Source organism: Rhipicephalus microplus, chromosome 4, assembly GCF_043290135.1.
Source record: "Rhipicephalus microplus isolate Deutch F79 chromosome 4, USDA_Rmic, whole genome shotgun sequence".
Lineage (NCBI taxonomy): Eukaryota > Metazoa > Arthropoda > Arachnida > Ixodida > Ixodidae > Rhipicephalus > Rhipicephalus microplus.
The window spans coordinates 166,543,887-166,559,867 of NC_134703.1; the positions used below are offsets into that span (position 1 = coordinate 166,543,887).

Sequence of the window (15,981 nt, forward strand, 5' to 3'; positions counted from 1 at the left end):
ACCTGGTTAGCAGCCAAGGTTTGTCCTCATGAGGACTCCCACTTTTTGCCGCTGTTTTGCCCCCGACGCTTGCATGTGCTAAGGCACCGCGAGTGGCCGTCGCACCGAAATCCAGGTTCTTGGCAGACAAGAGGGGCACGTCAAGATAGCGCAACAGCTACCACGCTGGTTGTGTGTTTACCACAAAAGGGGGTGACGACACGAACAGATGCCTAAGTGCGCCCGTCGATAGAGGCGATGGCCTCTTTGTGCAACGCGGCATCCGCCTAAAAGAGTCAGCGGACAAAACGCCACGAAGCAGATATGTTGCGACGAGCCCGAATCGTGCAGGCGAACTGACTTGGTAAAAGCAGTCAAAAGCTTAGAGCCTTTGATTCTGCGTTGGGTGCCAGCGTATACTGACACGTATCCCGAAGGAGTACGGCCGCTTGCGTGGGTCCGGTCTTAGCGAGCCGCAGGGCATGTGTTGACCATTGCCATGGTGAGAACACAATACTGCGCAAGGTTGCAACACTTTATTGTCTGTGGCAACACTAAAACGCAGTACAGCCCGTTGCAAGGCACGGCGGGAAAGCAAATGAGCTTATCTACGCCACAGGCGAGAAGTACTACACAAAGTGTCGCGAGTACGTCTCCGTGGTAAAAATGATTCACGGAGACTCCGGGACCAAGGCCCGGTTGCTCGAGCGAGGGCAAAGGCGCTTGCGTTGGCTTGGGAGAGATACGGGTTGACGTAGCTTGGCCACGCACTAGGACACCGTGCACCCTTCGGCCGAGCGTACGCAAAAGGGCAACAAAAGATGAGCGTTCGCCTCAAGCGCGAGGCGCCGTCAGCGAAGTCCGACGAGCTCCAAAGAACGGGAGTCGACGGAGGGAAAAGGAAAGCGTGCTTACGATAAGCTGTCCTGCAGAAATCTGACTCACTCCCGACGTGTGGGCGCAAAACCTCTCGGGAGACTTCGCGCGCGGCGCCACAGTCGACATCCGCTACCGGGTGAGAGAGGTTAAGGCTCACTCCTAGCTCTCCCAGCGTGGCAGACGGCGGAGGAGGGGAGTCATGTCGGGACATGAGAGCGGCAGAAAAGGCGGCAGGCTAGCCTCAGTTCCCACACTCTAAGGTTGAATATATTTATACTGGTGGATTAACACTGCAGAACTCTGTTGTCATTAAATTGCCATCGTAAAGTAAGTTATTAGAAGAGAAAGCAAAGGTCACAGTTTAGTTTCTAAGGGTCGCGTTAATGCCGGATGTCGGAAATGCCAGTCTAGTGTGACATATACCGTATTCGTTTCTCATACTTTTGCCCATTAGCTGATGAAATTTTCTGATGCTTACTGTTTTAAGTCTCTTACCCCTTGAAAACAATTTCATTTTCAACCAATAAACATCTGCATAGTTGTTTACAGATGCTGTGAAAATCTGTAAAATTGTGGAGCCTCAAAGTCACTTATCTGCCTGTAATTTTGTTTCTGTGCATTTTTTTTTTGCCTGTGAATGCCCTTCCATGAACAAGAGTGGTGCTATTGGTATTGTGCAGGGTTTCTTTTTGCTAATGCAAGAAAAAATATATTACTCTATTTGGTGTCCCTTTAGGTATCACAGGATATCGAACGGCAATGAGCAGCCACTCTACTGCAGAACATTTCACATTGCCTTCATTAACACAAAGGTGCGCAAGCATTAAACGATCAAATTGTGGTCATTTTATCTTAGATTCTACAGATCCCCTAGGGTACCACAATTGTGGCAGTACTAATATAAGTATACCCCTGTCTCCTGTATTAGGCACAGCTTCTATCGCACAATTCTTTATTGCTGCATTGCTGACATCACTATGCAACTCTTCAGCAATTCAAACCATCTGCCTCATTTCAGGGAGATCATGTGATCCATGATAACTATGGCAACAAGTTAATTTGCCATTTGCTTCATTCCATATGTGCCTCGAGTTTGAAGACCGGAACTAGCTGTCAGGCATGCAGGGCACTTCTGCCTGCCAGGGGCATTACAGAAGACGCGTGTGCAGATGCTCTGAAAAGGCAGCAATAAGTAGCTGCTTTTACAACACGTTGTCTTGCTCTTAGATATGGTATTTTTATAATCGCTTTCATGATGAGTCAAGAGGAGGGAGCCACTTTTATTTCCCTTCAAAATTCGGGCAATTATTTAGCCGTGTACTGTCTGTTGGTATGTAATATCATTCAGTGTGAGCATGTTTTACATAGGGTACAGCTAATTAGGGTACAGCTAATTTACTATCTGTTGGACTGGTGTCCAACATTACTATTTTGAACCTGGTTGTATTATTATTATTGCCTGCATCTTTGTTGGGCAGTCGTGTATTGATTGTCTGCATATATAGACAGACAAGTCCAGGTTCTATAATCTGATGCTTTCAACTTCTGCTTTTTAATCATCACCACATTATATAATTAGATGTGACAACCAAGGGGAAATGCGAGAATGCTTGTTATTAGATTTCTTGGTCAAAATTAATTTTTTGCTCTGCTCTTGTGGCTTGCCTATTTATGCATAGTTCTTTAGAATGTATTATTTTTTTATTATCTTAATAATAAACTTTGACACTGCTTTTATGTCAAAGAACTGCTAATACACTTCTGTGTGCAAAAGCTATTCAAACGATATGCATCTCTCGCAGGAGTTGGAAAAAAAGTTCAGCCAAACCACAGCTTACACGAACATGAAGAAGATGTTGTGCACCAAAAACGACCAGATCAAGGAGCTGCGGACTGCCCTGGCTACGTGAGTTGCTACTTTAAGGGCACAAAAGTCACGAGCAACCTTCTGCACACTCTCAGTGCTGCCTGCAAGCCTGCATTTTGATTTCTTCATTCTTTCATTTCTGTGCACCCACTGCTGCACACGAGACCATCGTTGAGGCACATGCTCTGCACCTACCACAAGCTGTACAAGGGTAGCGCTCTTGTACACTTAGTGTTGTTTTCAGCGAGTGCACTTCCCATCGTTCTCGTTGAGTTCCAGTGGAACATTTTGAGCAAACCTTTTTGCTTCTTTTGTAGCAGGTGTGTTACAAGGCACATTGAGGACACAGACCGCATATTTGAATTTCAGATAGCAAATGCATACAAATTTAAGAGTGCTCCCTGGAACCTTTGAGGCTGCTCCACCAAAACTGGAAAATTCGACTTTGAGTCTGCATGACGCAATTCTTCCAAAGAACTTTGGATTGTCTGTTTCTGAGGACTTCGCAAAATAGACAGACCAAACTGCGCCATATTGGATGGAAACAGTTCTCTTTCTGGCACTACGACTAGTGGATAACTGCACCAAAGAAAACGATTCACACTCTACTATTGTAGCACTTTCTATTCTTTAGTAAACTCCAGCTACCAAGATTGGTTCTCCGGTTCAGCTGCTGCACTACGTGGCTGAGACAATGAAATGGCCTTTGCCATCTTCATTTGACAGTTTCTTTGTGTTGCTGAACCTAAATGTTCAAAGTTCTGAGCCTTACAATGGAGGCAAGTGTGAGAAAGGTCTGAGTGGCCCTTCCTTTATGAGCTGAACAATGACGTCAGAGTTCGTGATTGAGACTTTAGCAACAAGTTGACTGAAGTTTTGCTAGCATTCATGCCGTGAGAGTGCGACAAGGCATCATTGGTTTATGTAGGCCTATTTTTGTGCTTCCAAACACTTAGTTCTTCAGAAATAGACTAATTTACCGCATATGCAGTATTTTCTTCTTGTTTCTCATTGGGCCATATTGAGCATTCAAGATGCATATCTGAAGCAAGTACTCCTCCTATTAAAATAGTGCTTTGCAGCTGAGCTTGGGGACTGCTCCGTGCTTTCCATTGAAATTAAGCCTTAGGTTGATTTTGGCAGCATCTTGCCTCAAAGCAAAGTTAAACTTCGTTTCGAGGTTGATGAAAATGATGAAAACATGCCCCTCAAGGTTTCGTAGTGGCTGTTTTTCTTTATTTTGGTCAGCCTTTCTTTTTTATTATAACTGACAAGTTAACAAACTGATTTTGCAGTGACACTACTGTGCACATGGGTGATACCTTAATTGGCTGAGCATTGCAAGTGCAAGATATTCTTTTGTTTTCATTTTGTACAAATGCAGTAGTAAGGATACTTGCATGAGAGTAGAATGCTCAATTTTTTTTTATTTGTCACTTTTTTTTATTGCAACTACTTTGCTTGTCAAGGCTGTGTAACATGACTGAGCTTGGAAGAAGGGAAGCAGGGTCAACTAAGCACACATGCCTTTCAGAGCACTCTGCGATGCATTTAATTTCCCTGTCACGGGACATGCTCCCAATGACTTAACTACGCGAGTGGCACTCGGTGAAAGCGACACTAAGTTTACTTGTGTAAAAGTGTCTCACACTGAGATGCGCATTTTTTGTGACTCATGTGTTTTTATTTCTTAATAGGTTTCAGACTGGAGAGGCGTAAAGAAAAAAAAAAAGCTATCAAGTTTGTAGGGGAGGGGGCACTGCCTCCAGTACACAGCGCAGCTGCATAGAGTGTTGGAATCTTCTAGTCTTTATTTTTTTTCCTTGCTACGAAAATGCTCACTTTTCTGATTTTGCATTTTAACACCACTATTGTGATTTCGTTGTCTTTCTTTTTTTCTATTGTGTATTTGTTGTTTCCTTGAGTGTTGTTCAGTGCAATATATATTTTTACGATACCAACACCTACAATATTTTAACTTATCAGGTAACATTTACATTGAGTTCTTTACAAATATCGTATCCAAATAGAACGCCCCTGCTGGTGATTATTTCTTTACCAGTTCTCACAAGATTGTGTGAACATTCTTATACATTTTATTTTTAATGATTTTAGTTTGATGTTAACATACTTGAAACTCAGCAAATTTTCTATTTATATATACCAGTAGGTGCTGACAAAGAAAACTCATTAGAGACACTTTTATCTGTGATAGCTGACATACTTACTGTGATCACTAGCTGCTTTGCTCATGTGTACAAGGCATTTAAGGCAGCTTGAATGTTAGCTCTCGTGTGTTCGCTAACGTTAAGAAAAGAAAAATATCAAAAACTCGGTTGTCTGTTGTACAAACTGATATTTTCACTGTGGTTAAAAGCATGTGAGTAGATGGGAGGCGTGTCGTACGTGTGAACTAAACAGGCCTCCTCGCATCCAAATGCCGACGGCAGCACCAGCTAGAGCGATAGACTAAGTTCTTGTAGTGTGTTTGCTTATTCGTTAAAAGCTGTAAAAAATGTTTGTTTATACAACCAGTCTGAAAATTTGCATGCTAACATGTCTGCAGCTCGACACAACGATTGCAAATATAACGACCGACCTGATGTACTAGTGCTGCAGGTAATGTTTCAGACTCATAATTCTTAGTATATAGCTATAATTAAACTTGAAAAAAGTAAAACCTAAAGTGATATCAGCTACAGTAAAACTCATGTTTGTGTGTGCAGTTAGAAAATATCAACTCTGCTGCAAGATAAACTTGAAGCAGTCATTCTCTGCACGTTTCATTAATGTTATTTGTGAGAGTGCACGTTACAGGTGTGCATTCGTATTGTTGTTGGCTGCTTGGCTCACCTGAAGTTGGTGTGCTAGCAACAGTGTCATGTTGTATGAGTCAATGTTAATGACAGTGCAATGTTTTCCTGCCATGTAATGACAATGCAGTGTTTAAGTGTCATTTAGTGGCAGATACAAGTTAGGTGTGCATTCGTGTTGTGGTTGACTGCTTGGCTCACCTGAAGTTGGTGTGCTAGCAACACTGTCATGTTGTATGAGTCATTGTTAATGATAGTGCAATGTTTTCCTGCCACGTAATGACAATGCAGTGTTTAAGTGCCATTTATTGGCAGATACAAGTTATTGAAGAGATGCTGTACTTCTTTCAGTCGGCCATCCAAGAAACATCAGTTAGTCCATTGTGACTGCATTGATAAGCCATTATCATTATTTGGTGTCAGAATATTGTAATATTAGACCTGTTCTTTTGCATAGACCCGGTCTCAAGTTCTTTTCCAAGACTTAAGTGTGTGCATACTTGAGATCTATATCGTATTTATTGTAATGTCAGATATGTCTTAATTCATCATTGCCACTTGCAGTGGTAAGAAAAGTATATTGAGTGGTCTTACTTTTGTATTGAAACCAAACTTGTCCACAACTTTCTATAATCATGAAAAGAACACTTACTGGGCAGTGTTCCCGTTGAGATTGCTATTCTTATTGCAACAAATACAAACCTGTGTATTGTTTCATTATTTGTGACATTTGAAAAAAATCAAACAAAAACTAGCATATCGTATAGTCTGCGCTTACGTAGGATCACACAAAAGTGCTCGCATATTTTGGAAGTTACTGACCCCGAATGCTGTGTAACATGTGTGTAGTATTTCGGGGCCTTTATCTCGGTAAAAGTGGTGCTGTAGACATTCTGGAGTCCTACTACCGCGGTAGCATGCCTTGCAAGTTTGCTGTTATTGCCCCTTTGAGGTTTCGCCACCCTAGCTGGTAGCATGCATGTGTTGTTCAGCAAAATTGCACCAATGGCAAAAAAGTAGTGCATATGTGCAGCTCATTTAAGAAGTTCAAAACACGCAGTTGCCACCCAAGAATACATCTTATGCTTATGTCAGCTTTTGCCAATTGTGCACTATGATAGCTACATTTAGATCGATAAGCCTATATGCATCACACAAAAGTGTAGCCTGTGTGCAGGTTAGTGTTTCACGGTTGAGTTGCACATCATTCTAGTCCAAGAAAAAAAAAGTAATTTGTTTTTAAGCACCAACGAAAGGAATGTTATGAAAATATTTAGTGGGAATTTCGTTTGGAATGTTGTTTAGGTGAACAAGCTGTTCTTATTGTTCATAGTATAGGTGCTTTCACATTGTGCTTGATATTGTTGTGCATACCTGGGAAGAAAACGAAGATGGGTGAACATGCTGGCTGCCCCAAGCTGGAGAAAGGAGGAAGACGACGACACTGCGATCATCAACCTGTTGAAGAAGCGCCGGAGCGGCCAACAGGTTGATGATCGCAGTGTCGTCTTCCTCCTTTCTCCAGCTTGGGGCAGCCAGCATGTTCAGCCATCTTAATTTTCTTCCCAGGTATGCGTAACACTATGTAAAAATGTAGGTGGTGCTGCGAAAGGCCTATTTTTATGTTACGTAACTCATCTTAAACAGTTACGTGTACAGAAAGTTTGACGTTTCCATGTGGTATCTGTAAGTTCTTTTGGGCAGCCTTGATTATCAGATCATTATGAAAGTTTGTCTCTGAAAGCTGGCATTCCTGATAACACATGTCAAATTAACAAGCACCGGAAGAACTCCGTTATTTAGTGGCTGGTAGAAATCATCAAGTTGAGGCAGAAAGTTGGCATCTACTCAATGTACAGAGCTTCTTTCTCTCGCTTGTTCAACAACTCTAGTCACAAACTTTCAGTCAAGTGTAGTCCAGCAAGTGTTTGTATTTGGCTGCAAGATGATGATATTCCTAGTCTAGAAAGCTCTGGGAACAATTAACTTTTCTTCACTTTGTCAGAGGGTTAAATTAACTCGTAGCACAGCTACTTATAATACTCAGGAAATAGTAGTAAGTACACATATCCAATGTTACACATACTTACACATTATTACACATATCACAGGGATATCTAATACTAAGCATTTAGCGCAAGCAAACCATAAATCATTGCATGAAATCAGCCCCACCATATCAACCATACTTGCCTGTCATACTTGAAGTCTTTCCATTTTTTGTTCATGTAATACATGTTTGTAGAGTTGGCCAATTAATATTCAGACCAATTAAACCTGTCAGTTCATTACAGATTGAAAAAGGGAAATCGCCACTGAAGTTATTCAGTCTCTCGTGTAAATTGATAGTGGTGTGTGGGTTTTCATCAGATTTGCATGAATCAAGCTCTTATAAATGTATCTCTGAACATTTCTTCGGTCACTAGTGCTATGTCTACAACTACTTCATGAACAGTGATGCAGGCCAGAACATTTGAGAGTATTTGTGTTGACAAAATTGATCTAAAATGAGTGGCTTCAAATGTATTATATAAATTACACATCAATTCTACTTCATTTAAGTGAAATTTTGAAGGGGTGGCCTAAATTGGACCCATGTAGTTTCAGTATTTGTGCTAAAGCATGGATTAACTGTAGCTAAGTTCAATGAAAGTTAGAATAACTTGCCTATCTGTTCCCACTCTAGTTGACCAGCAATATCGCTGGCGTTCTAGTAAAATATTTGACGTGTTCAACAGACATGGATGATACGATGAAAGGATGGCAAACACTTGTATTGCACTTACAACTGGTATTTGGAAAAGCTGTACTTGCGTGCACTACATTTTTAAATGTATCAATGGAGAATCACCAAAGTTCAGATATTTTGTGCATTTGTCATTCAATTTTACAGTTGATATTCTGTTTATCACAATCATGCAATAAGTAGCCCCATATTTTCATGCTTGCTGTATGAAACAAAGTTCTGGATTCCCATGATAAACAGCTAACAACACCATCCAGATTCGTATTGCTTGATTTTTCAACAAACTTTGCAACTTGGTTCTTACATATTTGTCTGCCATGCCTAATGACTACATTTTTCTAAAACTCACTGTTAAAGAGATACCTCCTTTACATTATATCATATCAGTTTCATCATTTGAAAGGAAATATGAGCAGGCTAGAGTTGATGTTGAACTTGATGGTTCATGTTTTTGTTGAAAACCCGATGTTTTGTTTTCTCGTGTACTTCGGTGAATAAAATATTCTATTCGTGATGTGTCTGGCAGCATTCATTTTAGTGGAATAATGCTATCCCATGTGAAGACAAGTAGGAAAATATCCTTTATTACAATAGCACATTCTTAAATATAGAATTTAAATTAATGAGGCTTCATTTAAAAGAACATCATGCACAAGTGGACATTCAAAGCAGTATCGAGTCATCGAATAACTTAACGGATACATTGCTTTCAACGTAAAATTGATACATTATGATACACAAGCCTAATGGGTCATGGCAAAAATATGGTACAAACACACTAAAACATACATAAATATACAAGTCTAAATAAAGCACACGAGTCCATCTATACAAGAAACAGTCCGTGGAAGACTTGTTCAGAAACTTATTTACACGCTGCTCACATCACTATCCGAAGCACATGGCTTGTGAAGGTGCAGTCTGTAGGACACCTTCTTTGCCATGAACCTGCGCACAAGACAGGGAGGAGACTTGTTAACGATTAGATTTGCCCAAGACAGCACAGTTTCTGCACTAATAAGTTCACACATTGATTCAAAGATTGCTTGTTGACAACCACTTGTCAAGTGACCATTAGAGAACTGTTCAGTTTGGCAGAGCAAAAAAAATGCGTCTCAACAGCCCGACAGCAAAAAATAGACGTTTATTTGCAAGTGAAAATGGGAGCCCCGAATGTGGTGGGGAGACCTACGTTTTCGAGAGAGGTGACTTGACAAACCACATGGGATGTTGCGCTGCGTCATGCATTGCCATGACAGATTTGTAGCTTGTTCATCGTTCACCAATCGAGTCAGTCTACATTCTATTATGTAAGTGCCAAAGTGGAGTCATTATTGCCATCATTATTGCGAAATTCTGACGAATAATACTTGTTGCTATGGTGCATTGTGGGCATAAAAAAATGATGCACTACGGAGCCACTCCCGATTTACAACCTACCTTCACTAACGATACAGCAGCACCTATTAAGGGCAAATAGAAAAGTCCTCATAAACTAGAGCCTCCAAATCTAGTCATTATTGGTGGCCTTTTCTGCGACGAAGCACTTGGAGATGCAGAAAGGGGATAGTATGTAGAGTGCATAGCATTCTAGTGTGAGGGTTTTGGCCCGAAATTTAAGAAGGAACAGTTTACAGCTTTCACATTATGCCACAATAAAGCGCTTCCAGATAAACGAAAAAAATACTAAAATATTGTGGCATTACATTATCAAGGACATTCGGTGTCCTTTGAGTTGCGAGAATGGTTTGCACGAATAGAGAACGTGGGATTTCGTCTGCGAAGTGACCTTCACTGCTAAGTACAGCTAGCTGCATTAGGAGGTGTGCTCACCACATCTACAGGAAACTTTCGCATTCAGCAACATTATGGCATAACAATGCCATGGTTCTAATATGAGAGCTTACCAAAACTATATTTTGGACCTAAATGCCACTAGGACTTGCTACTACAGCATGAAAGTAAACCCGTTAGCATGGTATGAGCGTGTAGGCAATCTTCAAGAATGTCCTAGTGTTTTGCAAATGGTCAATTAAGATAAGCCTAGAAAGACTAGTTGCTCTAGAAAAAAGTCATCACTGTTGTAAGGTCGGCAATTTAGCCTGACAAAAATTGTTGAAGTGCTTTATCTTAGACTATACTTAATGACGCCGACATGTGCTTGATTATTGATAGCGATTTAATGGATTACGTGAGGATTTGCGAACATTCTATTTAGCTACATCGGTAGTAGTAAAAAAAGCATCCTGAAGACTTAAACATCCCGACTAAAAACGATACACCTAAAGCAACAAGTGTAACGAAACTTGGTGCAAGGACCACACTGAATGACGTTTTATCCCCTAAAATAGAAAAAAAAAACAGGAACCAGTAAGAAATTTTACTTTTTCCTGCAAAGTGCGCTTCACTGTAGAATGAAACTGTTTTAGGAGGTGCATCCGCTTCATAGCAAGGGGACTTTGGTCGGCAAAGCCAACCAAGCAATACGACAGAACTGCGCGCGATATGTTCCAAGCGTTTTTATTATTTAGCGTTAAATAAAAATTTTTTACCTTCCAGCTCGTACTAAAACTAATGCTTAGCGTTCAAGTTATTGAGGTCGTAACACTTGCGACATAAGACCGAACGGGCATCACAATACATTGGTCACATAAAAATAGCACCAATAACGAGGGACAAGAAGAGAAGGAGACAGACAGCGGCACTGCAACCACGCAAGCTACAATACATTGGCCCGTTAGACTGCTGCAACCTCTTGCCACACGCTTAACGCCAACTTTGCCATCGCCATCATACGTTGCACGTAGGCACATTTCGATTTTTTATTATGATGTTGTGATGATATTGATCGCGCCAGGTCTGGCACTCTTTATTAGTGACACGAGCAACGATTGGTTGCTTCTCTTCAAAGGACTTCTGGTCGAGCACCCATTTTCGGCTCTTTAAACATTCAGAAAACGTGTTTTCAAAGTAAGACTGTTACGAAATCGATTATTCTAGTTTAAGTTGACCTTATACTGGACACATAAGCTAACGAGGCATAAACTCATAATATGGGCTAATGAACTCAGAATGATTAATGGAAGTTAGTTTAATTAGTTTATTGTAAAAACGGACTTCCTGTGAGCAGCTGGGATTGTGGCGGCATCTAACGGAGCATATATGAACCACGCACGCCTTTCTACGTGGCCCCCGTGATTAGCTTTGACAGGGAGATTAAACAAACCTAACCAAAGAAATGCACCGAATACCACATGTAGACACCTAACTCAAGAATTAGGGTCTTCTCACGATTTTGACGTCCAAAATAGGGTCATGTCCAATTTCAAAATTTTCATGGTAGTATTTGCATAAAAAGTGCCATCCTGCGTGCAAGAGGTGTGCATATACGTTGAAAACCAGTGCAACACTTTCGAATGAGCCATGGCTTACTTGGAGTGCTGGTTGTCGAATACTAGGACGTAGACGCCCACGTTCCTGACGACGAGGTTTCCTTCGACTGGTTGTACGTCGGCCTGCACTCGCACCGAGGGTAGAATCACGTCCATCATCTCCAGATCGATATCCCTGTTCAGAGGCTTGTACCGCATCTCAAACGATATGCTCTGCGACAACACCGAAGCAAAATGTTAATGGTGAACAAGCTGTAAATAGACTGTGTAGTTAAATAACCTGGACTAATATGCAAACACTTTTGGAGTATTATATGGAGCAGCAGCTTTTAATGTTCTGGGGAAACAAGAAAAAAAGGGGAGGGGGGTGATACAGCCCTCATGTTAGTGAAAAAGAAACAGTGCGAAAAACAAGAGACCAGACAAAGAAAACTCTAGCTGAATTTATTTCTAGTACATTAAGCCCTTTTATTGTTTCACCGTTCTCAGTGCTCTGTATGTGTCCTTTGTCTGGTTTCTCATTTTTTGCACTTTTTCTTTTTCACTATGTCGTACCAACACCCCCAAGCAACTACTTTAGCCTCAAGTTAGTTTCCCATTAGCTCCCAGTGGCGTGTATTGTTTCCGACGACAATAAGTCGGTGGCAGGTGTTCCAATGAAATCCACATTATGTTCGAAAATAACTAAATTACAGCAAGAATTACCGAGAGGGAAAAAAGCTTTTAATATAGGAACTTTTTTTCGACGTAAAAGACTTACAGCCTTGGTGCAAAATTCCCGGTGGCTGAAACTTTTGCGTTACTCAACATTCTTTCGGTTAAAAAGAAGGATTACAAAAAAGTTATGCACATAGCAGGTTTGTGGTTATAATAACGTACCAAGACACGAAACTGTCCAAAAGAATTTCATACACAGCACCTTTGCGACGTTCTGCTCGCTAGTAGCCCTACAATTTTTCTTTCGTCGCGTTAGGAAACACTTTTATTGGGTAAGGTGCCGAGTCTGCTCAATTGAAGTGTAGTATTAAGGCAAAAGGCTTAGATGTTTCAACAAACGTGAAAATTGACCCATGGTGTCAGAACAAATGAAAAAAATTGTCACTATATGACGTAACCATCATCTAGAAGTAGCTATGACGTTACAAAACTTGCCGCCACGTGATGACGTTCCCACATGATATGGTTGCTTGGTCAAAAGTGTGCCGACTCGTAGCAGTGCTAAACCAGGCGCAGTGCAGAAAACTGAATGCCCCCAGTCTTGGAGGCAATGGAAAACCACGTTTGGTGCAGAAAGCTTTCAGAGGAAGGTGGGGGAGGCTCGCTACACCGACTGAGAAGGAAAATAAGGTGGCTTTCGCATTCGAGTGGTCTTACACGAATGCACTAAAGACCCTGTGAGCTTTTAATGCCATAACATTGTGGACATGGTGAAACATGTGCCAAGTTCTTCAGAAGTGGAGGCATTGCTTTGTATTCTTGGATTGAGGAGGAATGTCAAGTGAACGGCGAAACAGTAGGACACGCACCTTTGGTTCGCAATTGAACTGCCAGAAGAGTGCCGTCTCGGGCACCGTGAGGACCACGGGGATGCTGTAGCGTCCTCCAGCGTTCACCCACACTTCGCCACGGAGACCGGCCGGACCGCACTGGGCGATCTCTTCCAGAGTACGCGTGGCGCCCGTGTGGAATAGCGCGCGATCCTGTGTCGTCCTGGGCGAGCTGTTGTAGGGGCTGCAGGCGAGCAGTGAGCGCGCGATCTCCTCGTCGCTGATGATGTCGAACTCCTGCTTGGCCGAGCTGTTGCCACTGTCGGTGAAGCTGCTGCTGCTCTGCAGAAACTGGGGCCTTCGCAGTCTAGGGAAGGACCTGCGAGAGGAACGAAACATTTTAAAATAGCTGCTGTAATGTGAGCATTCGTGGGGTATACGTTACACATTTCTGTAACTTAACGTGGCTCTCCCCGCTGAGAATAAAGTATGACATTCGAAGTAGCAGCAAACGATAACGCGATTTCTTTGCATACCCTATTCAAATATTTCCTAAAGCCTCGCTTGCGACCTGCCAGCAAGAAGCTTGGTGGGGCAGTTCTCGTCGGGACTAAGCAAAAGTGAAATTCACTCTATAGTAGTTGGCAAACATCGTAGTTAATCAACTAGATAGTTTGTGTCTTGGCATGGTATATATTGAAAACACAGACACAAAAGCAGTCTGTGAACGTGGCAAGAACTATGTGATATGCGCGCAACGGCAAACATGAGCACACGCCACGGCCTACACAGGCTGTTACAATGCTCTTACAAAGGACCATCTCGGCTCGCTCAGCTTCGGCGGGCGCCTCCCCTTTGATGGGAGCAGCACGGTGGTAGTCGCGAGACTGGATGTCTAGAGTAAGACGCGCACTGTATACCTAGCTTCTAACCTTATTCAAGTGCGGTCTAGGCACAGCTGTCAATGCATAGCTGAACGTCTACGAACAAAAATATCAAGGTGGCAAAAGACGTGAGCAAGCTACTTGTCACTGCTTGCAATGATGGGTAAGCCTTACCAGTTTCGAGTCATCTTCACCTCAGTCCTGGGCGCCGACGCCTGGATGGGTGACGAACTGGCGAATGTGTCGGGTGAGCTATTTGAAGAGTCTGAGAAGAAAAAAAAGGGTTGTTTAAGAGCACCGCTACATCTTTGCTTGCTAAAACGAGTACTACTCACTTGATCACTCATATATTCACTACCAGGACTTTCAATTATGTGCAAGGCGAGTTAACATCTTAGTTCGTTCGAGGAAAACGGGAGGTTGAAGCTACTAGATGCTTTATATTTATTGCGCAAAAAGTGTTCGCAAATTATTTGCAATTGTTGATAAAAGTAGTGTTAACTTTGAGTTCTTTCTAATTTACGCCGTAAAATACAGGCGAAATGCAACACTGTTCTGGTCGTGCAACCACCAAACCGATTGGAATGAAACTTGTTGCATCAGAGAAAATTTCCCCAGACGGCAACAGAATAGTAATATTGGAAATTTTATGTCATGAAACCACAATATGATCATAATAGACACTTTAGAAGAGGGCTCCAGAAATTGGGACTGTAATGTTCTTCACGGTGCACTGACTTATCGCGCAGTACAAGGGCCTCTACTATGTGGCCTCCGTCGAAATGCGACTGCTGCAGCCGGGATTGCACCCGCGACGAGGAGAAAAATTCAACATGCTGTAAGAAGACATTGCACGTTCGTTTGTGCCATTAGTCAAGAATCCTCGGAAGAAGTATATTAAATACCTCGAAAACACTTCTGGAGAGAACATGGAGCGACACAACAAAGCTTTTCAGCATGGCTGCTCTGACAGCTGGAGCCTGACGCAAGTGACGTCACTCTAGCCGCGAGGCTCCGGCAATACGGCTGGAATGGAGCCTAGCTTGGTGTACTTGGAACGGCCATAGCTTCCAACGCATTAGCACACACACAGAATCATGGCATGTGCATTCCGCCGTACGTGTGAGTTCTATACGAAGCGACATCGTGAGGTGTTAACAGTCGCTGTATGTAACATCACATAATAAGTAAGCCTGCAGAATTACCGGTTGTGTCAGTTTCCGACTGTTCTTTCTTCCTCTTGACTGCAAGCTCGCCGAGGTCATCCTCTTCACTCTCACCGGACGTGTTAGAGCAGATGGAAGGTTGCCTGGTGGCACGTTCAAGCTGCTGGTGCTGAAATGCGCAGGCATTGCACACCCTTGCTGGACGGCTGCACAAAAACAATCACGATGTTCGTTAGCAAGAGCTTATAGTGAGCTCCGACTAATGGAAAGGTACACGTGCCACGGAGCTACTTGGCTCACGACTTGAGTCGTAACATTATATACTATGGTGACAGAAAGAGGGCAATATATGATGCTCGAAGAAAAATGATTTGATTGATATGGGGGGTTTAACGTCCCAAAACCACCATATAATTATGAGAGACGCCGTAGTGGTGGGCTCCGGAAATTTTGACCACCTGGGGTTCTTCGATGTGCACCCAAATCTAAGCACACGGGCCTACAGCATTTCCGCCTCTATCGGAAATGCAGCCACTGCAGCCTCGCAGAAAGAAATGAACGGTGGTTTACGGGCACATGCAAGTCAAATGCGATAGCAATATTCTTTACTACTAGTCTGAGAACCAAGAAAAGCTATGAGTAATGACGCAATTAAGCGAGCTCATGTATCCCTCCGCACTGTAACCAAATGAAATCTCAACACATTAAGTAAAACCAAATCATAAAATTGAATGACCACTACAAAGTCTCAGTGTGTGTCTATGTGAA

General features: G+C 42.4%; 2 protein-coding genes across 3 annotated transcripts in view; one reads left to right on the plus strand and one right to left on the minus strand.

Moving 5' to 3' along the window:
• The window catches only part of LOC119172452 (leucine zipper transcription factor-like protein 1), a 54,393-nt gene extending 49,738 nt beyond the window's left edge, over positions 1 to 4,655 (plus strand). The window contains exons 9-10 of the mRNA XM_037423562.2: positions 2,661 to 2,764; positions 4,423 to 4,655. Coding sequence (XP_037279459.2) covers positions 2,661 to 2,764; positions 4,423 to 4,444 — 126 coding nt within the window. The 3' untranslated portion in view covers positions 4,445 to 4,655. The remainder of the gene's footprint in view (positions 1 to 2,660; positions 2,765 to 4,422) is intronic.
• Positions 4,656 to 8,842: 4,187 nt separating this feature from the next.
• LOC119172453 (FYVE and coiled-coil domain-containing protein 1) overlaps positions 8,843 to 15,981 on the minus strand; it is a 48,307-nt gene continuing 41,168 nt past the window's right edge. For both annotated transcript variants that reach the window (XM_075891764.1, XM_037423564.2), the window contains 5 exons: positions 15,253 to 15,419; positions 14,222 to 14,312; positions 13,203 to 13,542; positions 11,717 to 11,889; positions 8,843 to 9,232 (listed from right to left, as the gene is read on the minus strand). In XM_075891764.1, coding sequence (XP_075747879.1) covers positions 9,154 to 9,232; positions 11,717 to 11,889; positions 13,203 to 13,542; positions 14,222 to 14,312; positions 15,253 to 15,419 — 850 coding nt within the window. In that variant the 3' untranslated portion in view covers positions 8,843 to 9,153. The remainder of the gene's footprint in view (positions 9,233 to 11,716; positions 11,890 to 13,202; positions 13,543 to 14,221; positions 14,313 to 15,252; positions 15,420 to 15,981) is intronic.